The 25,897-nt window shown below is 47.7% G+C and overlaps 1 protein-coding gene across 1 annotated transcript; it reads left to right on the plus strand.

Moving 5' to 3' along the window:
* Nucleotides 1-605: 605 nt before the first annotated feature.
* On the plus strand, nucleotides 606-24,002 carry SELENON (selenoprotein N). Its single transcript, XM_034754119.1, has 12 exons — nucleotides 606-880; nucleotides 8,635-8,752; nucleotides 9,508-9,638; nucleotides 10,291-10,503; nucleotides 12,200-12,324; nucleotides 13,428-13,565; nucleotides 16,048-16,129; nucleotides 17,254-17,442; nucleotides 18,908-19,013; nucleotides 20,259-20,371; nucleotides 21,641-21,742; nucleotides 23,822-24,002. Exons 1-12 carry the CDS (start codon nucleotides 755-757, stop codon nucleotides 23,990-23,992), a joined length of 1,614 nt encoding a protein of 537 aa, XP_034610010.1. The 5' UTR covers nucleotides 606-754; the 3' UTR covers nucleotides 23,993-24,002.
* Nucleotides 24,003-25,897: the final 1,895 nt, after the last annotated feature.

The raw sequence follows: 25,897 nt of genomic DNA on the forward strand, positions 1-25,897 counted from the left end.
ACCCTAGGGGGGAAACAGTCACAGAGGGAAGAAGGCCCAAGGGGTTGCAGCAGCAAGGAGACTAGCTGGGGAGAGGGGAAGGGGAGAGGGACCATGGCTGGGCCCTGGATACAGGGTGGCGCTATGGAGAAGCTATAGCTGCCCTGTGTTGGGTTATTCTCTGGCTAGTTTGCATCAAGTACCCAAAACAAGGGGATCTTCCAGGGACTTGCTTCGCTCCCCTTCCCCATTTAGCTGTTGCCTTTGGCCTTGTCTCTATGCACCCCAGTGCCCAACCCTTCCCCTGAAGCCCCCCAACCCCCTCTAGCTCCCCAACCCTTCCCCTAAAGCCCCCTCTAGCCCCCCCACCCTTCCCCTCTAGCCCCCCCAGCCCCTCCCCTTCCCCATTTAGCTGTTGCCTTTGGCCTGGTCTCTGTGCACCCTAGTGCCCAACACCTCCCTTAAAGCCTCTAGCCTCCCAGTCCCCTCAACCCCCAGCCCTTCCCCTCTAGCCCCCCGGGACCCTGCCCCCCAGCACTACCGCCCGGGCGGGTGATCGCCGCAGCCGGGCTCGGACGCGGGTCTCCCCAGCGGGACTGGGTGAAAATTCCCCCTGAAAACCCGCGCCCCGGAGCCCCGGGCCGGTACCGGGCGCTGCCCCTTTAACGCCTCCCCCAGGCGGGCCGGACGCGGCGGGCGGCCCCGCGCTGATGGCGGCGCAGGGAGCCGGGCGGAGGCGCTGAGCGGCGCGGCGCGGCCCAGCCGAGGAGCGGGGATGGCCGGGGGGCCGCAGCCGGGAGCCCCCTCGCCGCGGCTGCCCCGGCTGGGGCTGGCCCTGGCCCTGCTGGCCGGCCTGGCCGCGGTGAAATACTATCGGGACGCCGAGGCGGCCCGGCGGCAGGTACCGGAGCGGGGGCGGCGAAATTGGGGGCGCGGGAGGTAGTGCTGGGGGCTCCGGGGGTGGGGCTGTAGGGGTCGTGTCGAGGGGCTGGGGGCTTTAGGGGAAGGGTTGGGGGTTAGAGGGGGCTTTAGGGGTGCGAAGGGGAAGGGCTGTAGGGGTCGGGCTGGGGGCTTTGGAGGAAGGGTTGGGGGGCTAGAGGGGGATGGAGGCTTTGGGGGAAGGGTTGGGGGGCTAGAGGGGGCTGGGGGCTTTAGGGGTGCGAAGGGGAGGGGCTATAGGGGTCGTGTTGAGGGGCTGGGGGCTTTAGGGGAAGGGCTGGGGCGATGCTGAGTGATTGTGCTGGGGGCTTAGGGGAGACTTTGGGTTTTGCTGGGGGGCTCTGATTTGCAGGGATGTGGGGGGCTTTGGGGCATGGGGAAGGCTGGGGGCGGAAGGGAGCTCTGGGGAGGTGCTGCTATGGGGCTCTGACTGCAGGCAGGAGACCTGCCAACCTGGGCACTCCTAGGATTTTCTCTTCTCCTTCCTTCCTTGTCCTTTGCTGACTTGTTTCCGCGTTGTACATCTAAACATGTATTTTTATTTTTATTTGTCAAAGTACCGTGGTCAGATCCAAGCCCCCTTTCCTGAGGGGACCTGCACTATCTTGTTTACTGTGAAATTCCACTTCTCTCTGAACTGTAAAGTGACCCCCTCTTTCCCCAGCCAGGACATTTCCCAATCCAGATCTTCTCAGTGCCCCAAATCCCAACCTAGTTTATCCGTAAGGGGGGGGGCTTATGAAATAAAACCAACACGGGTTCACACGGGGGCACCTACTTCAGCAGCGAACTGGGATTTGTGTTGAGGAGAGAAATAGAAGCACTTGGCAGTGGGTTGTCAATAATACTGGACAAACATCCTATATCTTGTTATTTATATGTATTCTTGTAGTGCTCGGGAGCCCCAGTGTTGCACCAGGACTCCGTGTTGCTAGGTGCTGTACAAACACACAACAAAAAGGTAGTGCGTGCCCTCAAAACCTTACCATCTAAGGCCATGTGTGCAGTGTGGGTGCTACCGTAGCATTGCTGTGGTACCGCAGCTTGGGTGCTGTAAGCCCATAGTGTAGGCACAAACTATAGGGAGAGAAGGGGGTTTTCCATCGCCGTAGTGACTTCACCTCCCCGAGCGATGGTAGTTTGGCCGATGGAAATAGGCTTCTGTCGACTTAGTTGCATCTGCACCAGACATTAGGTTGACAAAGCTATGGTGCTCAGGGGCGTGGATTTTTCATGGCGATCTAAGTTTTAAGTGCAGACCAGGCCTAAGTCTAAGACGTGAAACAAGTGCAGAAGTACAAGGAAACAGTGAGACCATATTGGTCAGCATGACAGGCTGTGGTCTTCATCACACCAGTAGCCTAATCGTGTCAAGTTTTTGTAGGTTTCACGGAAGAAGAAAGTTTCGAGGAGAGATTTGAAGTATAATGAGTTAGTTTTGCCATTGTTTACTGGGAACTGCTGCTGAGCATGAGGGTCAGGATTGGAGAAAGCACAAAGGTGCTTGTTTGCAAGGTTAACAAGGTGAAGATGTAATGGCCAGTGATGGTTCTGGTGGCAGGGTGGACTGAGTGTAGGCTGGCAGTCAGGAACATATTCGTTATAATCCCATCTCGGACATTGCCCCTTTAGTTCTCTGTATCTTAGTTTCCCCATCTGTAAAATGGGGATAATTTACTGTGCTTACCTCACTGGGGTGCGTGGTCAAGGATTGATTTAGAATTTAGATAAAGTTTGTAAAGCATGATGTAAGCGGCATTGTAGCCGAAGATGACAGATAGTGCTTAGCATCTTGGACCCTGATCTCACAAACTGACCCAGACAGGCAACCTCAAGTACCCAGCTAGCTTGTAACATGATGGGGCCTCATGGTAGTAAACTCTTTGGGGGAGGGAATATGTCTGGCTCTGTAAAATGCAGAATAAATTATGAACTAATCCACTGATCCACTGAAGTGGTGGGACTGCTTACATGAGTAGAGCTAACCATGTATGTTGGTTGAAACAGGCCCGAAGCTCATAAATTAGCAACAGGATGTATATGTGTAGATGTACGTATATACCCGTGTGTATTTCTAGTTTAAAACCTCATCGTTGAAATCAGTTGCTATTGTGCTTGTCAGACCCTGAGTTCAGGATTCTCCTCCCGCTGCAGGAGTTGGGAACCCTGCAGACTGTATAAGGACACAGTTCCCTTCTTAATTATGGGCATTCATGCTGAAAACCACTGCAAGAGAAGCAAAGGCACACGTTTACTTTATGCCTGACCTTGGCTCCTGTTAGCTCAAAAGATTTTAACCCAACTTTAAAGTGACCTATAAAGGAAAAATGAGCTTTTGGGCCCTCTTGCTGTTTTGTTCTGTATAAAGAAGATCTGAATTTCTTTTAAACTTTTTTTTTTTTAACACTAGAAATTCAGGTCTTGTCTGCCCTGAGGCTGTATGGTTATTGTTGAACTTGTGAAATGACATTGCAAGAGTGCAAGTTGTGCAACAGAGAAAGAAATAGTGTTTTTTATCAGACTGATGACACCATTTTTGTTTTAATAACTATGTAACTCAAATGACTAACATGAACCCTGGAGCAAGGTCGTCTTTGTTAAAGATTCTACTCTCCCTGAATTCTCATTTAAGGTGGGAAAGCCTCAAATGTACATATAGGAAGACCCCCAGCAAAGACCAGACTGCAAATTCCTGATATTTCAATGATAAAACACCCAACAGTAAACTTTAAAAAATCCTTTTTGGCCTCTGTTATGTACCACAAAGACGCAAAAAGGGCACAAGCCCATTTTATAAAAACATTCTAGTTGATAAAACTCTTTTCTGACTGTTTTACTCAAGAAATATCAGGTCTCGTCTACTCTGCTCTTGCAAAGGATTCAGTGGATGACAGGCAAACAGGTTGGATGGGGAACTGTAGGAGAAAACATTGAAATCTGAACAGCTGAGAGTGTTTTTCTATTCAGACTTTTTAAAACTTTTTGTCCATTTCCTTTGTGAGCACCTGTCTAATTCAAAGGTCTAACAAACACTTGGAGGAATAAATCTTTGAAGACTCCCCTCCCTTCCACTATTACATTTGAGGGCTGAGAAAGTTCCTGCTCTTTGCCCCGGCAGCAAAAACAGGGAAGGCAAAACTTTTGTTATTCCTGATATTTCCAAGGTTAAACAAAATAAATCTTGAGTGCCTTTTTTGGTTTGCTTTAACATGTGTGCTATAAAAAAGCAAAAAGGCACGAATCCAATTTCTCTTTCTATTTGTCCTTCTTCACCATCTCTCAGAATTCAGGACTGATGTGTGCTGTACAGGAAGCCTCACTTCCATGTTCTGGATCATTATCTCCTGTAGGGCAGAAGCTCCGGGGTTTCCCTTTCAGTAGGACCATTTTGAGGAGCTGGTGATGAACAGCACTGAGCTGAAGTGTCCATGCTGGGTATATATAAATCAAGAGCTCTGATGGAACAAGGCTGTGTGTGGAACTGATGTACTGTTGGAGTATTGCCTGGAAAAGTGCCTATCAATCTCATTTACTAGCTGTACTAGATGAGCAGCTAGTTTGTCACCTCGCAGAGGGGAGTGTGTGATGGGTTGGGTCACAGAGACCCCCTTGGGACTGCCACCTGATGGGCTGAGATTACCTCTGAGCCCGTTTTCCCTGCCAGCTTGGGATTTCAGTACCCTGTTTTGTTGAGCCAGACACGCAAGCTTGCTGTAACACAGACCCAGGTCTGAACCACATCCCCCAAAAGCTGCAAACTTAACTGAAAACAGCTTAGAAGGTGCCCCTGTCTCTAGCACCCAGATACCCAGTTCCCAATGGGATCCAAACCCCAAATAAATCTTTTTTACTCTGTATAAAGCTTATACAGGGTAAACTCCTAAATTGTCCACCCTCTATAACACTGATAGAGAGAGATGCACAGCTGTTTGCTCCCCCAGGTATTAATTTCTTACTCTGTGTTAATTAATAAGCAAAAGTGATTTTATTAAATATAAAAAAGTAGGATTTAAGTGGTTCCAAGTAATAACAGACAGAACAAAGTAAATTGCCAAGCAAAATAAAACAAAAACACGCAAGTCTAGGCCTAATACAGTAAGAAACTGATTACAGATGAAACCTCACCCTCAGAGATGTTCCAATAAGCTTCTTTCACAGACTAGACTCCTTTCTCGTCTGGGCCCAATTCTTTCCCCCGGTACAGTCCTTGTTCCAGCTCATGTGGGTAGCTAGGGGATTTCTCATGACTGCAGCCCCCTTTTTTCTGTTCCACCCCCTCACATACCTTTGGCACAAGGTGGCAATCTTTTGTCTCTTTGGGTCCCCACCCCTCCTAAATGGAAAAGCACCAGGTTTAAGATGGATTCCAGTACCAAGTGACACGGTCACATGTCCTGTGAGACCCCAAGCCTTCATTCTTCCCGGCCTAACTCGCAGAAAGACTTGCAAGTAAACAGAGCCATCTACAGTCAATTGTTCTAGCTGATGGGAGCCATCAAGATTCTAAACCACCAATAATGGCCCACACTTTGCATAACTACAATAGGACCTCAGAGTTGTATTTTATATTCCTAGTTTCAGATACAAGAATGATACATTCAAACAAATAGGATGAACACACTCAGTAGATTTTAAGCTTTGTAATGATACCTTACAAGAGACCTTTGGCATGAAGAATATTCCAGTTACATTATATTCACACTCATTAGCATATTTTTCATAAAATCATATGGAGTGCAACGTGCCAGAGTGATTGTTGGAGCTGAGGTTTGACGGGTTCGAGTCCTGCTGGCACACGTACTGGACAGAATTGGCCAGGAGTGAGGATGCGTGTTTACAGTTCTAGGAATTAGTACTTAATTTTCTAGGAAAAAACCCTGCTGCCCAGAAATGTCCCACTGCTTGTCCCATGTGAAAGATGTCTGAGATACTGATCGGACATGCAAATTGGCTCTTATCTCTCCCTCTCTCGAGAGTAATTCATTCTGGAATCTTGCAGCACCAGTGAGCATAACATCAAACATCTATATTGAGTTCTCTACATCACAGCTGCTGTCCTTGATGCTGTCTGGGACAGCATTTCATCCATATGCATGGGATGTAACTGGTGCCTTTCCTGTTTGAGGGGGCACTGGAGGCCACAGAGAGAGGTTTCCCAGGTCTGTGCTGTCTGCTCACTGTAATGTTGGAAGCCAGAGGCTAACCTTACACTGAAAGGCTTGTCAGCTGTCGCTCTCTGAATGGAATCTGTCGGGGTTCAGATCATGGAATTCTTGACCTGCTAAACTGGGGAAAAAATAAAAAAAGGACCAGAGACTGGAGAGGGGCCATCAGACAGATGATTGCAGACAACTGGGGAAAAGACAAAGAAATGACCCTCTGTGACCATCTCTAGAGCTCTGCATGTGCTCAGGATGGTGTGATCTGTGGAGGGAAGTCCCTGTATGATGCTGTTTACTTTTCTAAACTGTTCTGCTTCCTGTTCCTTTGTCAGGTGCTCCCTGCCAGACTGGCTCTTGAGGGGGATGCAGAAGAAAATTGTAAAGCAGTGGAATGGGCATTATACAGCCTATGCCTTTGGATGAGGGGAGTGACCTCAGCACCTGGGCAATTCCCATTCCAGTAAGGCTAGAATAACGATATCCTTGGTAAACATGTGCGTGTAGAGCCATAGGTAGGTGCAGGGCATTTCACACACACACAGTAGAGGAATGGTCCCTGTCCAAAGGAGCTTGGGGTGTCTTAGGGGATTGATCCGGTGCTGGAAATAAATAGGTTTCGGAGTAGCAGCCACGTTAGTCTGTATCCACAAAAAGAACAGGGGGACTTGTGGCACCTTAGAGACTAACACATTTATTTGAGCATAAGCCCACGAAAGCTTATGCTCAAATAAATGTGTTAGTCTCTAAGGTGCCACAAGTCCTCCTGTTCTTTTTTTGGAAATAATTCGCTCTCTCATTTCCCTTCCTTCCATAGCATAGGTGTTGCCCGCTCTCCTTTCCAGGTATTGGGTTCTCACCTTGCTTCAAACGGACCTTCCTCCCGCCCCTCCGCAGTACATGTTCCAAGAGCTTCTCTGCTTGCCTTTGTTTTTTCTTTGCCTTCTTGGCCCTATAAGGAACTGCCCTATAAGGCTCCAAGTGCTTCTCTTACTGTAACTGACAGGACCTGAGCCTTCCAGGCTGCATTAAATGGTGTTTCAGGCTGGCAGGCAACAGATGGTACCTAGACTGGTTCAGGAGCTTTGGGGATGTTAATGGTGCTGCAGGCATCGGAGAACACACACAGCTAAGCAGCAGAATGAGTAATAGTCTCTTGCTCCTATAGGCTTTGCACTGGGGGGATGGGGCGGACGGGAAGTTGTCTTCCCTGAGGAATATGTCTTGTCTGACTGCCCACCCCTCCTTTCGTTCACTCTGTCTCATTTCCCTCTCCCGCAGTAGAGAAGCTCTCTCCTTCCATCTGTGTATTGTCTCTTCCCTCGGCTGTGCGTGCTGCAGAGTGGAACTGTCTGGGTCTGTTCCAAGCGACAACTGCGTTTCTGTAGCATCTGTAGTGAATGAAGCCATGTGGGCTGCCCCCTGTGAGATCTGAAAGGGTTAGTGTCTGATGGGGGGAAACTGAGGCCCAGAGTGGCTGTGATTGCCCACTCCCCAGGGTTAAATAGCATTGATGGCAGAGTAGGAGTCGACCACGTGAGTCCTGACTCCTGGATCAGTGGTAGAATCACGAGGCAACACTCCCCACCAGGAGCAGAGAGCTGGACGTTCTTGTCTAATCCCAACTTGTTTGTGATCTAGGATGTGAATGTGGTTCTAGCTAGAGCTGGTCTCTGTGGCAAGCAATGTCGGTGGATATTGATCGGAATGTAAATAATGTTGATTTGGCTGTGTTCATTCCTTTAAACATGGGAGGGCCCAGTTAGCGCTCTTCCTCCTTGGGAAAAGTGAATCTTTAGAGCAAATCCTCAAGTAATCATTGGTGAAGTTTGAATAGTCTATGGCCTTGGCTACACTTGGGGATTCACAGCGCTGCCCTCTCGCAGCGCTGCAAGTACTCCACCTCTCCGAGGGGAATAGCGTGCAGTGCTGCGAGCGAGCGTGCAGTGCTGCGGGCGAGTGAGCGTGCAGCGCTGCAGGCGCTGATTACACTGGTGCTTTACAGCGCTGCGCTCGGGGGGGGGGGGCGTTTTCACACCCCTGAGCGCAGCAAGTTGCAGCGCTGTACAGCACCAGTGTAGCCAAGGCCTATATTTGACTGTCTTCATTCACACCACGTTGGCTAGTTACCTAAGTCCCCTTGTCAGGACGCTATAAAATTGCCCTGTAGTGAATGCTCACTAGCAGCACAGAGCCTTCTGCTAATATCAGCAGTTGGCAACATTCTTGCAGGCCCAGAATTACTGGCTGCTGAAGTTGACAAATTTCTTGGACAAGACTCACTCAGAGAGAAGACAAAACAGAACAAGCGATTTGTTGTCAAATTATTTGTTGTTCATCCAGATTTAGTTTTAATACATGAATGGAAACTGTTCCTGGACCCATCGCTATTGTTGATAGTGCAGGGTCTTGCCAACATGCGTTACTCTTTTTATTTGATGGCTTTGTTTGCAGTTGTAAAGGATGCGTAATAACTCAAGAGCTGATGGGGCCTAGTAGATGAACTAGTAAAACAGCTCTGATTAAGACCTACTTGCCTTTCTTCTTCCCAAACCAGGAGATGGCCTTGAAGTCTCTGGGGAACGAGGGGCTTTTTCTCTTCTCCTCTCTGGATTCTAACAATGATCTGTACATTAGCCCTGAGGAGTTCAAGCCAATAGCAGAGAAATTAACAGGTAGGTATTCACCTTGCAAGGTCAGTTGTGCAATAAAGGAAAGGAAAGCTGAAGATCTCAGCACTGCATGTGCACAATGGCTAATTATCTTTTTTTTTTTTGTGCTGGTCTAGGGCTGATTTACACAGCGAGAGGCTGCAAAGCTTTAAGTGTTTTTGGAAAGGCTTAAGCACCAGACACCACTTTCACAAAGTGCACTTTTTATAAGACTGAAGCTCCCATTGTAGGACTAGTAAAGTACATAAGTTACTTTGTGCGGGGCTTAAAGGGGATTTGGAATGGATGAATACAACGGATATAGCACAGCACTGGCTAGACCAGAGTTATTCCATTCATATTTTCCTCTGGCTTCAGAAGTCTCTGTCATACAGTATCAACACGTAGCAAATGTTTCTCAGCTATGCCAAAAGGCATGAAACCCTGTGATGTCAACGTAGCATGCAGGAAGGATTGAACTGCAACCAAAATACCAGGAATACTTTCTCATAATGTAATAAGCATCTAGAGTGTGTATCTGCCCCCTGCTGGATTCATCAAGAACTTCTCAACCATGTGTCATAAACTTTATACTGCTATCAATTAAGGGGAGAGTCTCCTTTAACTTAAGTAGCAGGGACTTGTGTCCTTGAAGCAGGTGGGTCTGAGTTTTGTTGCTAAAAGCTGTAACATAGTGACAGCTGTGAGGTTCCAAGTACCTGCTCATTATACTATTATAAATATATAATAATTTCCCTTGGTGTTATTGTTCTGTTTAGGTGTGACTCCTGTCTTCGAATTTGAAGAGGAAGAGACACCGGATCCCAGTGGGGAGACGCTATCAATTGTTGCTAAATTCCAGCCTCTGCTCATGGAAACAATGACAAAGAGCAAAGATGATTTCCTAGGAGTAAGTATCATACACCATGTATATGACTAGAAAACCCATGCAATGTAGTAGAGGCTGTAACTACTCCCATAGGAGTGAACGTATAGTTCTTATTTTGTCGGTTTTCCTTCTGTGAGCAGCGATCAGACTGAGCCAGTGTGCATTGGTGCATTATTTTGGCATTTTTGTGGTGGCATCATCAGTTTATGCAGCACTTACATGTATTTAAAAAAAAAATGTTTATGCTTCCAGCTCTTATGAACATGAAGAAAATCTTCTGTATGTGACCTGGTGCAGTGTTGTCTACTCGAATTTGTGAAACAATAGCTTTGAGAAGCATAAACTACCCCCATTTCTCAATGGGGTGTTAACTCTGGAGTGTAACGGTGCTCACTTTATATGTAACCATTTCCATGGCATTTGTTGCCATGGTATCTGACTACTTGCATTATCAATTTATTTCACTGCTGGTCATTTTTAGCAGAAACTTCTAGCTATTGGGGGATTTTAGATGGTGCTTGGGACTGTGGGTGAAGTTTAAAAGGAGTACCACTTACTCTTACCCCAAAATCTGACCTCTGTGCAACGGTTCGTATCCATCTGCCTCCTATAGAACAAAACTCTTCAAATGTTATTACATCTCATTGGCTGGTTCTGACGTTTCTCTTTGTAGATTTCTCATATTGCTCTGTCTGGCCTACGGAATTGGACAACCCCAGCAGCCCCTATGAGCATGATGTTTGCCAGGCAGTTCAAAGCCTTTCTTCCCCCAAAGAATAAGCGAGAACTCGGCGATCCCTGGTGGATAATCCCAAGCGAATTAAACATCTTCACTGGCTACCTTTCCAACAACCGGTTTTACCCTCCGGCTCCCAAGGGCAAAGAAGTAAGAGCACCACTTAATATGAACCATGATCTCTCTCGGGTGGGAGGATATTGCTTCTAGCAGATACTTCCATAGTGTTAATTTTGCAATTTTCACATCTTGATATCGGCTACAAGCTGCTCATTACCTTAGGCTATCATCTCCTCATATCTCACAAACTAAGCAAGGTCACGTCGGTGCTTGGATGGGAGACCTCCAAAGAAAATGTGCATGCTACAGGGAGTGGTGGTGGTGAATCGGTAAAGCCTTGTTGAGGCGGTTCAGCAGCTCTTGGAGAGAACCCTAGAGTAGACAGTTCTCTAGCTTCAGCAGTTGTTTCCAGCACCATATCAGTTGCATTTGTTTCTATACTAGGGTCCCCTATAGCCGATATTAGTGGAGTTGAGTCTCAGGCCAGGTCTACACTAGAAACTTTTGCTAGTATGGTGGTTGGTAGGGGCGCAGGGCTTTTATGACATTTCTTTACCAGTAAAAGGCCTAGTGTAGACACAAATTATACAAGCAAGAGTGCTTTTGTCAGTGTAGCTTATTTTGACTGGGGACACAGTATATATCTACACAGGGGGGGTTAGCCAGCACCACAGAGGAGAAGGAAGCAGCAGCAAATGACAGAGAGGAATGGAGGAGGCTAGTTTCCACATGCGTTCCAACGTTGGCCTGGGTAGGATGTAATATATAGTGTAGACTGGGCCTTACCAACTCTCTGTACAAAAATTCCCTAGTGTAGATGAGGCTGTAGTTTGTCACTTCTCTGTAAATCGATGTCCCAGTGCAGTGTTAAGGGAGCCATCTTTCAGATGAGAGGTCAAACCAAGAATTTTGTTTGTGGTCTCAGAAGATCCAGGGCATTTATAACAATAGTATGGGGTATCCACAACAGCCAGACCAACTACACCTCTACCCCAATATAACATTGTCCTCGGGAGCCAAAAAATCCTACCGCGTTATAGGTGAAACCGCGTTATATCGAACTTGCTTTGATCCACCGGAGTGTGCAGCCCCGCCCCCCCTGGAGCATTGCTTTACCGTGTTATATTTGAATTTGTGTTATATCAGGTCATGTTATATCGGGGTAGAGGTGTACTAATCAATTTAAATAACAAAAATCCTCATTTAGTCTGACTTGCGTAAGATTTCTCCACTCCCCGTCTAAAATAATTGTGTATAATGTGCTTTGTCAAACAGTGACCTCATGATCCACCCCACAGTGGTCAGTGAAGTGATTCTTGTATATGGTCTATAAAATCAGTCTGTAAATGCTCTGCCCTCATGGGTGTTTGGTTAGGCTTTAATACTTCCATATTTAGTACACTCCTGTGGGTGGTATAGGTGATCCCTTCAAATTGCAAACTACATCAAAGTCTTGAACAAATATTGTTCAGTATAATGCCCAACAGGTAATCCAATCCTTTTGCAGTATTCAGCTGCCCTGCTCTGGAAATATTGGGTATATGGAAGACAATGGTTAGTACACTTTCAGACAGAGGACACATTTGCAAGGTGGTGGAAAACTATAAATTATAGAAGGGAGTCCAAAAAATGGAAGATGGGAGTTGTTAGCCAGATCCAAGTCACGTTAATTGTTTTATCTTCCTGGCCTTGTAGGGGAGTAGATTCAGAAGTGTAGCTGAACTGAGGTCTGCATTAAAGGCCATTGCTCTTATTATTTTTGCTACCTCTCCAATTCTTTCCATAGATCGTGATCCACAAACTCTTGAGCATGTTCCACCCTCGTCCATTTGTAAAAACTCGCTTTGCCCCTCAAGGAGCTGTGGCCTGCATCCAGGCAATCAGTGAATTCTACTATGTGGTAGCATTCAGGTAAGAACTTCCCAAATGGGACTGGGAGGTGCAGGGTGTTAAAGGTGGGGATTGGTGTTGTTTTAATTAGATCTGCATCTTTTTAAAGACCTAATCCCACCCCTTCAAAATAGAATCAAAGCAACTACTATAATGTGGAGGTTGGGACTTTCACAATTAGTCTGTTAATTATGTTCAGTCTGTTTTGGGGGTGGAAGAAACCTACGAAAGGGGTTGTCAAGCAAAGGGGTCATGACACTGGCCCAGGCAGACAGGAGCCCCTGGGGTTTGATAAGACAGCATGAGATCTGGGGAATGGAAGGGGGCAAATATGGACAAGTCCAGCTGGCAGCAGCCCCGTGATTTCCCCATCCTCCAGGGAACATAACCCAGGAGTAGCATGTGAGCATGTTACTTAACTGTGACTATGCTCCCTAACACCATATGTAACTGACTGAGAGCTGCTAAGCAGCTTGCAGAGGAGAAGGGTGTGTCCTCCAGGAAGCGGCTTTGAATGTGTTACTTCCCTTATGGCTCCATCCATGGAGCCAACGCTCCTGTTTTTGTCTGAACTGACTGGGTGAGAGACGCTATTGCCCTGTAAGTAAGTCCCCAGTTCCAGGGCTAAGCAAATATCCTCTATTTGGTGATGTACAGAATTGAAAGGGGAGGATCTAACCGTTTTAGTCAACGGACGGAACAGTTCTGTAAAGCCAGCGGTCCCTAGAAGAGTGACTTCTCACACTGCTCTGGTTCATCTTGCAGACAGTTCTTGTCTAGTCTGTTCTGTTCAGGTTCTTGTATGGCCGTTATCATATGGGGAAATGAAAGCACAAGGAAGTTAAATGCCGTTATCACCACAGTATCTGAGTCAATGGCACCGGAACCAGGAGGGCCAGAGGGCCATACCCTCCCCCTTTTTAACATGGGTGTGGTTTGGGGGGAGGGGGGCTGGGGGCGGTATTGCCCCTCCCCTCCAACTTCTACAAAGGTTTTGGCACCCTTGATCTGAGTGCCTGCAGAAGTACATGAAAAGCATCTGGCATGTATGACCCATTCTCTCTCCTCCATGGTTCTTGGCCTTGGTTAGGACACCAAGGCTGATGATGATCTTCCTGTTTCAGGATCCATGCCGAGTTCCAGCTGAATGAACCTCCAGATTTCCCTTTCTGGTTTTCCCCTGGCCAGTTCACAGGCCACATCGTCCTCTCCAAAGATTCCTCCCATGTTCGACAGTTCAAGCTCTTTGTCCCTAACGAGAGGTATGGACATCTCTTTTCAGTACACGCTGAGCAAAGTCCTGAGATTAATTGGAAACCAGAACATGAGTGAAGCTCGAGGGGCTGTGCGATTCTGTGTGTTGCAGATCTAGAGGATGTTCCTTGCACATACAGTGACATCTCCTGTCTGATGATATCAAAATGCATTGACTGTTTTAACCAAGATTTGCATCTCTTTGAGCCAGGTATCACTATCCCCATCCTGCATATGGGGAAATCAAAGCACAGGGAAGTTAAATGACTCCCCTAAACTCTCCCAGAAATCTGTGTTCAGGTACGAATTGGAACCCAGGAGTCCTAGGTCATTATCCCATGCTCTGATTACCAGGTAACAGTAGGGTTACCATATTTCCATAATCAAAAAAAGAGGACACTGGGGGGAGCCCTGCTCTAGCCCCGCCCTGCCCCCATCCACTCCTTCCCACCCCATGACTGCCCCCCTCAGAACCCCCAACCCCCCCCCAGCTCCTTGTCCCCTGACTGCCCCCTCCTGGGACCCCTGCCACTAACTGCCCCCTAGGATCCTACCCCCTATCTAAGCCTCCCTGTTCCTTGTCCCCTAACTGCCCCCTCCTGAGGACCCCCCCCACCCTAACTGCCCCCCTAGGACCCTACCTGTACCCTGACTGCCCAAAACCTTATCCACACCCCCAGACAGACCCTCCCCCGCCCAAACTCCCGACCCATCCAACCCTGCTCCCTGTCTCTTGACTGCCCCCTCCAGAACCTCCCTGCCCCTTCTCCGACCCCCTGACCCCTTACCATGCCTCTCAGTGCTGCGGAGCGGCGTGCTGGGCGGCACGGGGAGGAGCTCCAGACTGCCGGAGGCCCGATGCGAACGACCGGCCGGCGATCTGCGAATGCAGGGAGCGGGAGGGAAGGAGAGAGAGGAGGGGAGTGATTTCAAGCTGCAGGGGAGAGGAGGAGGAAGCAGAGGAGGGGGTCTGGCTGCCAGAGCCCCGTGCGAGTGGCACGATCCGGCCGGCTGCCCTGTCAGCCGCGCGCGCTCTGCATGGGGAGAAATCTGGACATTTACAGATTCCCCCCGGACGCTATTTTTAACTCAAAAAAGCCGGACATGTCTGGGGGAATCCGGACGAATGGTAACCCTAGGTAACAGTCTCTCCCCTCCACACAGTACATAAATTACCATGCGGTTAATGTTCTGTAGACAGATTTCACTCTTGATCTCTTGGGACTGGGACCCAAGAGAGCTAGACTCTGTTTCTGGCTCTGTCACAGACTTGAAGTGACTTTGTGGTTTTTTTGCCAAGTTCCTTGAACTTCTGTGCCTGTAAAAATAAGGAATTTCTCCAACCTGTGCATGAGGCTTAATGAGCGTTTGTAAAGTGCTCGGAAAACTTTGGATGAAAGTTACTAAATGCATATTCTCCCCTTCGTTGCTTGTGCTATTGCAAACCCATATTCCTGAGGAATGCCTGGATAGCTACCCTTGAAAGAGGTGGCTTAGTTTGCAATTAGAGGTGAGGCTGCCGTTCTGACTATTGCACATGCAGCAGGGCCATCGAAAGCCCCAGAAGAATCATGCAATGCCTGGGTTATATTACACACCTCCGGGCGGTTCACATTTTGCAATAAGTCCCTTGTAAAGAAAAGTGAAACAAGCTCCACTGTCGTCATCACTGAAACGGAGAGAACCCGTTATCGCGGTGGCAACACGTTTTTAGTAGAGCCACTGAGAACACACTTAGCGTATCCAAGGATCTGATTTGTTGAACATGCTGTAATCCTTGGAACATCAGGGGAGGGGGAGAAAAACCCTGGTGATCTCCACGTGTGTCTTGGTGCACTGGAGTCTGGCGTAGTGTGACTCACTTTGAAATATTCTTCACTTCATATTTCAAAGGCTAATGCATTGTGTGTGTATAGATTTACACTTTCTCATTATTTCTCTCTGGCAAGTGGCTGGAAGCATTTCAGGAGATAAAAGCATACATTTTTCTCGGACCACGGTGGCTCGAATAGAAATTCTATATAGAGCATTACCCTGGGGACTTGATACTAATGGTTCTGGCAGCATGTTCATTATGGGAGCTCTTTGCTTGCAGAAAAAACTGTTTTACAGGAATGGAATTCCCAAATTCTCAGGGTTTGGGAGGAAGAGGGGATACAAACATTCCCCCCTCCCCCCGCCCCAAAGTGTCTAAACACATTAAAGTTCATGCATGACTCTGACTCTCCTTTCGTCATATTGGGCAAGCACTTAGGCCCTGATCCTTCAGTGGGCTCCAAGAGTGCTGGACCTATACAGAACCCCACTGACTTCAGCAGAACTGCGCAGTGTCCCTAGCAGCACCTGGCCTTTAGTCCTGAATCCGGCCTAGGGATGTTGGATATTTAGGGAGAAATGGCTCAAGTTTAGTTGAGTTATCAAGTGCAAAGCTCTTTCGTCTGCACAATTCTAAGAACGGCTGTTCCTGAACGTGCTGGATTCTCCTGTTAGGTCTCTCAACGTTGACATGGAATGGCTGTATGGGGCGAGCGAAAGCAGCAACATGGAAGTGGATATAGGTTACCTACCTCAGGTGTGTACTAACTTTCTCTCCTTTATGTGTGTGCAGCATCTTAGTTGGGATTCCTCGTGCTCCACCCCGGCAGTGTTAACTCTATCACCGTTGTTTTTCATGTGACTTCTTGTAAGCTTGGATGTGATCCTGGCGTTTCCAGTGTATATGTGAGGCACTGTGCGGAAATGCCACCCAGTGTTCCTAACTCATTATTTTTATCATGACGCTCACAATATTTAGTGTTTTTTCTTGAAGCCCGAGCTCCTGGAGTCATGTGATTACACAGGAATCTTGGCTTAAAAATTAAAGTTCTCTTATGACCCACATGGCTGCAGAGGAACAACCTGGGAGCCTAAACCATCAAATGTCAAAACCCAGAGAGCAAATAGATTTTGTTGTTGTTGTTGTTTTTTATTTGGCTTAAAATTAATTTTTTTAAAATCTAATAACTGGGGATGTGGGGGGCTGATTCATGGTTTTTGGATGCCTGGGGTTGGCAATGCTGTTTTTTCTCTGAGACTAGATTCTTTTCCCCCCCCCCCCTAAATAATTAAAAATAGCCATGTTGTGACAGACACCCATAGTCCCAAGAAATATAACCCTGGCCTTGCCTGTAACACCTCAGCAGTGAAGCCTCCTGACACCTGCCCCTATTGCACCCTCTTGTGGCAAGCTACGGGCATGGAAAACTGCTTCCCAAGGATCCCGAACATCCGACTGCCTTAGAGCTGCCAGGGTGAAACACCGAGCTGTTCCTGGAAACGTGACGGATCCTAGGGATTATTTGGATGTCAGGTGCCCCAGTGTGGAAAATCTCCACATAAAAACTTAGCTGCAGCTTAACAAGGTGAACCTGTGTCTGATATCAGAGGGGTAGCTGCGTTAGTCTGGTGTATTTTCCACAGAGCCGTCACTGGAGGGGGAACGGGGAGTTCCGGAAAACCGTCCCACGCATGCACATATAGAACAGACTAAATGGGGCTACAGTGAATACAAATCAAACGGACAATCTATCCTGTTTTCATTAAAATGACTCAGACACTTGTGTGTACATCTTTGTTCTGGGCATGGACCTGCACTTTGGGGGTGGGAGCTACAAATGTAACTTCCTACGGACTAAACTCTCTGACCTTGTCGTGTAGATGGAATTAGAATCTTCAGGGCCGTCCATCCCTTCCGTGATTCATGACGAAAATGGCAACGTGATGGATAGCCGAGACCCGGTGGGGGAGCCAATTCAGTTTGTATTTGAAGAGATAAACTGGCAGCGTGAAATAAGTTGGGAAGAGGCAGCCCAGAAACTGGAAGTTGCCATGTATCCATTTAAGAAGGTAAGAAAATAGCCCGCTCCATTGCTGCTTCAGCATTTTGTTTGGAGGGGGCACTCCACTGAGATGCTCCAATCATCTGGGAGAACTACCAGGGCTATGGGGTGAGGCCCTCTGCTGGTTTGATTTAGAAATAAGAAATGACTATAGATGTATTAATATTCTACACCTGTAGCACCGGCCATCCAAGTGCTTTGCCATTGGACTTGAATGAATCCAGCCTCACAACACTTCAGTTGCAACTGGGACCCGGAGTGGGGAATGGTCACAGAGAAGCCTAGGGCCAGTCAGGAAACCAGTGGTGGAGGCCGGTAGAGTCCTGATCTCGCATGTTCCAGGCTTGCACTCAGTGTTGGCTCCCTCCTCATAACAGTAGCCACTGGTACTATTTTGAGAGACGCGAATAATGGTGGTTTTCTTTTTGCACCAGCCGAAAGCCGCAAAACTATCTTAGGGACTGAATTTTCCTTATCAGCAGGAAATACACAAAACACTTATGGCTCAGTGTCTTGCAGTGAAAAGTGAATCTATAACACAGGGTGACCAAAATGACTTCATGCTCCAGTGGCAGCTAGAGCGGATCGCTGCTCCCTGACCCTGAGTCCTTGGCTGAGGGAAACGTAAGAGCAGCCATGGGGAAAAGATGTCCTTTGGTGCAAATGTTTCCATAAGCTTTCCAAGATGTTGTTAAAGTTCAGTGTGTGTGAATGATTGGAGCCATCTTTCTGCGGAGCGTCTCCGTGGCTAGTTATTGACAGCTTTTCTGACCGTAATATCGTTTCTAACAAATATTCCTGGACATGTTTGGGTGCGTAGAGTGCACAGCTGTGTGCCAACACCTGCTCTGGGTGTGTAAATGCAGACAAATAACAGCCCATGCGCTTCGCTGATGCATCCGTAGAGGCAGGCTGGAAATCGGTCCCTAGGTGAAACCACTGAACAGGGTTTATGAGAAGAACGTACAAGATGGTTAAAAATTCCCTGAAGACTCAGGTATCCTAGGTAACAGTGCCAGTTAACCTTCCCAGTACTTGCCTTTCCATCGTCACTTTCATCTGGGGATCTCATAGCACTTTAAAAACAATGAATTGAACCTCATTCTGCCCTCTTGGCACAGGAGGGAAGAGAGATCTCCTTTCATACAAGTGAGAGTCATGGAGAGACCTTCAGCAAGTCAGGAGCAGAGCTGGGAACAGAACCCACGAGTCCCGGCTCCCAATCGCTTGTGATTTGGAACAGCTCCATTGCAGATTAAAGGGACAGTATAATCCAGTGGGAGGCAGGGGAGCACAGAGGCTTAATGTTAAGGCCAGAAGGGGAGCTGAGAGTACCACTGCTAGGGTTTAGTGGCTGTGTCTTTACTTGTATGTGTGCCTGATGTGGTGTGGCAGGCACAGCATCTCTAAACCCTGCCTCGCCCCATGGGCTGCTTTGGCATCGGCTTCTCCAACTGGCTCTCTGCTTGCAGGTTTCGTACCTTCCCTTTATGCAGGCTTTTGACAGAGCGAAAGCTGAGAACAAACTGGTGCACTCCATCCTTCTGTGGGGCGCCTTGGACGACCAGTCCTGCTGAGGTGAGCTGCTGCAGACCTGTAGGGGACCCTGCAAGAGTGGCCAAGCCACCTTCCCCTGCCAGCTGGGAAGGGAGGGCAAAGAAACTCTTCGGCCAGGCTTCCGCGAGGCCGTTGGGATCAGTGGGGAAACCAGCTGCAGGCGTCTCCTGTTACACTGCATTGGTAGCAAAGCCCCTGGAGTAGATGGGTTTGGACTAGAATCGCTGCCCTGAATTCTGGGAAAGGGCAGATCAAAACCCTGCAGCTGCAACCTATAATGGGGCCCAACCCCAACCCCCAAATTCAGATAACCTTCCCCGAGATGAAAGATTGGAGCTAGGTCTCAATCTTTACTTCTAATAGATTTATACTGGGGTAGCCCACAGTGCTTCAGCATGTTTCCCTCTTTTCCCGTGACACCTCTCTCCCCCCGTCCCTGCCCCACATCAACCTAATCAGGCAGCTGCAGCCTCTGGAGAATACGGCACGATTCTGTCCCTGCCTGGCACCTTGTATCATATCGCATCTGTGCATCCAGGTTCTCCTTGTCTGGCACCCACTCTGCACAGGTGTAATTGAGAGCCCAAGCTGCAAGGCCAGGGAGGATCGAGCCCTGTACCTCCCAGAGTGCAATGAGCCATTCTGATCCAAATAGCTGCTCTGCATGCCTGGGCCTCTAGTGTCTGCAGGCTGCACGTCTGCGTTAAAGGCTGCAATGGTTAATTTACTCTTGGAGCAGTCATTGCATAGGGGCTCACTTGCAGTGCAAACTTAAAACAGTAAATTACATAAAACAGCCTGTGATGGGTGTAACTAAACCCTCCTTTCCTTGCTCAGGGAGAAATGAAACTCTTTGGACCCTGTCGGGGGTGTCCCATTCAAGCTGCCATGGTAGCCCTCAATTGGCAAAGCATTAGCACCCCAAGTTACCACTACACTGGGGGGTAGGGAGGTGTCGACCTATTGTGAACGTAATCTACGTGAATAATGTAGCTGAAGTCGACGTACTTAGATGGACTTACCTCACCGCGGTGAGTCGACTGCTGCTGCTCCCCCGTCGACTCTGCCTGCACCTCTCGCGGTGCTGGAGTACAGGAGTTGACGGGAGAGTGCTCGGGGGTTGATTTATCGTGTCTAGACTAAACGGGATAAATCGATCCCTGCTGGATCGATCGCTGCCCACCGATCCGGTGGGTAGTGAAGACATACCCATTGTGTGTCAGGCGACTTGGCAAACCAATCTCTCTTTTTCTCGTTCTGTGCCAGGTTCGGGGCGAACTCTCCGGGAGACCGTCCTGGAAAGTTCGCCCATCCTTGCTCTGCTGAACGAGAGCTTCATCAGTAGTTGGTCACTGGTGAAGGAATTAGAAGAGCTACAGGTAAGCATCTCTGTAGCATCTGGCTTCCATGCGTGTAGTGCTGGTAAAAGGGACCAGCTTGACAGTCCTGGGGACTGAAGAATTTACAGAATGATGGTCCGATGGCAAAGGTGCTAGAGATCTCTGGGTTCAATTCCTTGCTCCTCTGCAGGCTCCCGCAAGTCACTCGGCCTCTGATTCTCAGTCAGCATCAGTAAAATGGGACTAATACCCCTCCCTATCCCAGAGGGGTGTCATAAAGATTGAGGGGCTCCCATGTCCTTAGCCAGTGTTGCGTGGGCAGTACTGTGACCGCTCCCCCGGGCCGCGGGAGGGTATTGCACTGTTGTGGGCAGCTCCGCAGATAAATGCGAATAGCGTCACCTAAGGATTTATGCAGTAGCCAGGAATGGTGGGATAAATAGCTGACGGGTGACTGGATGGTCTGCGGAGCCTTTCATCGCTCTCAGTCCAGGTTAGGGGAGGCCATTGCATTGGAAGTCTGAGTCTTTGTCTGCTTCCCAGGAGGACAAGTGGTTGTGCAACGTGGATGCTAATTAGCTCCTGTGATTGGCCTGGCTGGAGCCTGACCACCTCCTGGGGTTCCCTACGGGTTGACTGGGGTGCTCTGGTAGGGGGCAGCGTGGGGGAAGCTTGTGCCGATTCTCAAGCTGTGTCTGTAGAATAAAAGCAATGCACAGATGGAGGGAAACTAAGGAAAGAGTGTGGGAGTCTCCCTTTAAACAATCGCAGTGCCAGTGTTAATCATTTAACAGGGAGCGTCCTCTGTAGCCGGCCCTGCCCTGTCCTGTGTAATTACTGTGGCCATATCTCCGTGCACCCCCCACCAGGGAGAGCTGTGACGTGTGCACCAAGCTAAGTGCTCTGGCTTCTGCTGGCTTGTAGCAGACCCTTAGTAGATCATTAAGGGTGCCTGTTTCCTAGCTCGTTAATGTCCGTCTCATCTCATGCTAAGAGTCCAGATGTCAGTCAGTCACAGTGATCTGGCGAGTGGGCACTGGCAGGGGTGATACTGACTATACGGTGACGAGGTACATTCTAGTGGGGTGTCCTGACTGAAAGAAGCAGTCGGGCAAATAAAACAAGATCCCTTTTTTATGTTCCCATATTGAACAGCTGTTCGGTCTTGCATTTGCTGCTCCCCGCCCTATGCTCCCTCGGGTCTTCCCATGTGCATATTGCATTTATTTTTCCTCCAGTCCATTAGCCTTGATACAAACGCTCCTGGGGGTCCTTTTTTTATTTTATTTTTATTTTATTTTTTTACAGACTAAGAGGCAGAATGAATTCTACAGCAGACTGGCTGACCTGCATCTAGAGAAATACAACTTCCCCGTGGAGATGATGATCTGCCTTCCCAATGGAACAGTGGTACATTAGTCACGTCGGGTGGGCTGGGTTTTGGCCTTTCCATCTGTACCTCACTCTGTCCTCTCTTCCTCCCCCTTTAATAAGAGGGCATCTCTCGGGGAAAGGCTTGAAAACCACCTGGCATGTGTTAGGCACTAAAATCTACATGATAACTGTACTTATTGGGGTGACTGTAAGGGCTGGGGGGTAAAATAAGCCTCTGCTGACATGAGCCATCAGAGCCACTTGTAGTTACTAAATGACCAAGATGTTTCGCTAGCGGCTGAGCGTTCACGAAGCGCTTCTTATTGTCCGAGAACTTAGCAAACGTTAACTGATCCTCACCGAGCCCAACAATTACACTTGCCAGCTGCCTGCGAAGCACCCAGCATGCTCTCGGTAGAGCCAAATGACAGATGGTCAATAGTACCATTTTACAGATGGGGAAACCGAGGCATAAAGGTTTGTTCTCCGTCACGAGGAGCTGATCTCCGAGCCAGCATCAGGGCTCTTGAGTTCCTAGCTCCCAGTCCTGTGGCCACCCCTCCCTCTCGAACTGCTCTTGTCTGCTAACTTCTAAAATACCTGCTGCTGCAGTCTTGGCTGTGCTGGACTCCACCCTCTAGATCCCACATGCCTTGAGGCTGGGCCTCTGCAATCTAGACATTATCTCTGGGCCTCTAGCGCACTCTCAGGGTGCAGATCCTTTATCCGGCACCCTGCCTGAGATATAGGATGCTGCAGCCCATCTGCCTAGGCCCTGAAACTAATGCCGCTCTCGTTGCATGCTCCCATTGGGTTTCTGTTTCACCATTCAGGGGCTTTGAGACAGTTAAGGCAAGTAACACACCATTTGCAAAGGGATCTAAATGAATCACACTCCACTAACACAAGCAATAAACAGAGCGATGGAGAAATAACTAAAACGGCATGCAGATCCCGCTCTCTGTTTCCTCACCCCTCCGAAGACTCCTTGGGTTGTAGTTCCCATCTTTGAGAGCGCACTGGATTCTTCTGCTCCACTTTCTTCTCCCGCCTTGTCTGGTTTTCTGGCCCTGGTCTGTGAGAGAACCTCTCTTTTAACAGCGGATTTCAACAGCTTTGTCCCTTCCTGTCCATCCTTTGGGTTTGTCACAGCGGATCAGAATCATTAGCAAGTCAATAGACTTTGTGTCCATTGTGTCCCCTTTGGACTTAAACAGCAGCTCTTAACACTTGTATTGGTTTGGCTAAATATTGGCAATTGAGATGTCCACACCCGCTGTCTGCAGTAGCTCTCCAGGACTAAGTTAACCCTTTGAAGCCAGGTAGCAGACACGTGGTAGTAACCATATAGAGGTGCATATAATAATAATAAGGCTAGGTCTACACTACTGGGGTGGGGGGGGGGGTGTTTCGACCTAAGATACGCAACTTCAGCTACGTGAATAGCGTAGCTGAAGTTGCGTATTTTAGGTCGACTTACCTGTCTGTGAGGACGGCGGCAAGTCGACCGCTGCTGCGCCGCCGTCGACTCTGCTTCCGCCTCTTGCCACGGTGGATTTCCAGAGTCGACGGCAGAGCCATCGGGGATCGATTTTTATCACGTCTTCACTAGACGCGATAAGTCGATCCTCAATAGATGGATTGCTACCCGCCGATCTGGCGGGTAGTGAAGACGTGCCCTAAGTCTCCCACGCTTCTCATGTCTACTCCCTGAAGTTAACTAGTATCTAGGTTTTTTCCTGGCTCTGCCATAGGATTCCTGTGTGATCTTGTCCAAATTACCTAGGGCTTGATATTTTCAGAAGTACCAAGCAGCCCCAGCACCCAGCATGGTTGATGGGAGCTGCAGGTACTCAGTGCTCTTGAAAAGTAGGCCATCAATCTCTTAGTCCCTCCATTCCCCATCTGTAAAATGGGAGCCGTCCTTGCCTTCCCTCCTGTAGGGGTTTGGAGGCTTCATTCATTAACAAAGAACTTGGAGAACCTGGGACTTAAGGTGAAGGGCAAACTACCTAGTAGTTGGCCATAGGCTAATTCACTGGATGATGCAGTGTCCTTGTACCTGTGCTTATTAAACTCTGTCCTGCCAATACACCCTTTCCTTTCCCTTCCCAGATTCACCATATCAATGCCAACTATTTCCTGGATATTACTTCTATGAAGCCTGAAGAAGTCGAGAGCAGCATCTTTAGCTTCTCAACCAATTTTGAAGATCCTTCCACTGCAACCTACCTCCAGTTCCTGAAGGAAGGACTGCAAAGAGCCAAACGGTTCCTGCAGACCTAAAAAAAAAAAAGGGCAAGTGAACACCCAGCAGAGATGGCCAAAGATTTTAGAGTTCTTCTATTTTGATTAAGGCAATTGTTCCTAATCTATAGACTGGACATGGTACTGATACTAAAATGTAAAAGATTCTAGGACTGGAGTCTTCATCTGAATAGTAGGGCTGTAGATTGTAGAATACATCTTTTTTTAAAACTTTAAAAGGATAAGTTAAGTGAAATTGGAGTTTAGGAAACTTCTACAGGAGCTGAAATACTTTAATTTATAAACTTAATACACTGTTTGTGTATATGTCTCAAAGTCTGATCTGTTACCGGTTCTCATATTTTCTATCTTTGGTTAAAAGATTGTGTATAGTAAAACTCCTGTTATAGCTACATTGACTGAAAATCAGAAATGCTTGTTATCTAGGGCCTAGTTTCAACTCTCATTTCTCTTGCTGAACAACATCATGCAATAGTCCCAATGAAATTAAGTGCTTATGTTAAGTGCTACTCCACGTGAATAAGCATTACAGAATTGGGTCTCCAGTGTAGAATGGTTTCTACAGGCATTTCGCAAATGACACCAATTCTCTTTGCTTCTGGGTGCAATTCAGGGTGTTGACTGTGATCTATAAACTGTTACGTATTTAGGTCCTGAGTAGTTGAGATGGCCTCTCTTTGGCCGCTGTAGCAACTCAATCAGCCTAGGACACCTTTGCTGACAATGTCTAGATCTGAAGGTAGGATGTCCTGTTGGAGAGCCTTCAGCTCTGGAAATAATCCACTCCCAGATGCTTCATGACATGGTGTAAAATCCGTTTTATTTATTCAAGCTTTTGCCTTCGAAGGGAGATTATGAAATTTATATGATGCAAGTGGCAGTGGGGAATTGGTCAACAAATGTCTTCAGTGTTCAGTGCCTTGAGATGTCCTGGACGTGACTCCAAAGTGCCAGGGTCAGCCAGAAGTTTTCCCATTTCCTGTATGGTTGCAACACGCTACTGCCCATATTTATTTTTTTGCACGTTTCATGTTTCCAATTTGCATTATGTCAAGTCCTTCTTCAGAAGCAAAATGTAACCATTTTTTTTTTTAAATGGAAGGTTCATATTGTTTCTTGCACGTTACTTCCTATAAAATTTAAGTTGTTTTTTTTAACTAGCTGCTTTGAAAACTGCACCTGAGAATTTTCCAAGTGCAAAGAATGAAGGAGAAATTGCCCAGACAAAATGCTTTTGATCCTTCATCTCTAACCATCCTGAGCATCCGCATTTACTTTATGCAAGTACTTGGCCACAAGACACACATGGTTTGAGAGTGGGGGTTAAATTTAGTTAAGATCAGAGAGACGAAATTTTAGATCACAAAACGCTTCTGTTATCAATGATACAGTAACTATTGGATTTTACATAAGAGTGGGTATACTAGGTCAGATCAATGGTCCATCTAGCCCACTATCTTGTCTTCCAACAATGGCCAATGCCAGAGGCTTCAAAGGGAATGAAAAAAACATGGCAATTATCAAGTGATCCACCCCCTGTTGTCCAATCCGGCATCTGGTAGTCAGAGGCTTAGGGACATCCAAAGCACGGGGTTGCATCCTTGACCATCTTGGCTAAGAGCCATTGATGCACTTGTCCTCCATGAACTTCTCTAGTTCTTTTTTGAACACGGTTGTAGTCTTGGCCTTCACAACATCCCCTGGCAACAAGTTCCACAGGCTGACTGTGTGTTGTGTGAAAAAGTACTTCTTTTTGTTTGATTTAAACTTGCTGCCTATTAATTTCATTGGGTGACCCCTAGTTCTTATGTAAAGGGGTAAATAACACTTCCTTATTCACTTTCTCCACACTATTCATAATCTTCTAGACCTCTGTGATATCCCTCTTAGTTGTGTCTTTTCCAAGTTGAACAGTCCCAGTCT

The sequence above is a fragment of the Trachemys scripta genome, chromosome 20, assembly GCF_013100865.1.
Source record: "Trachemys scripta elegans isolate TJP31775 chromosome 20, CAS_Tse_1.0, whole genome shotgun sequence".
NCBI lineage: Eukaryota > Metazoa > Chordata > Testudines > Emydidae > Trachemys > Trachemys scripta.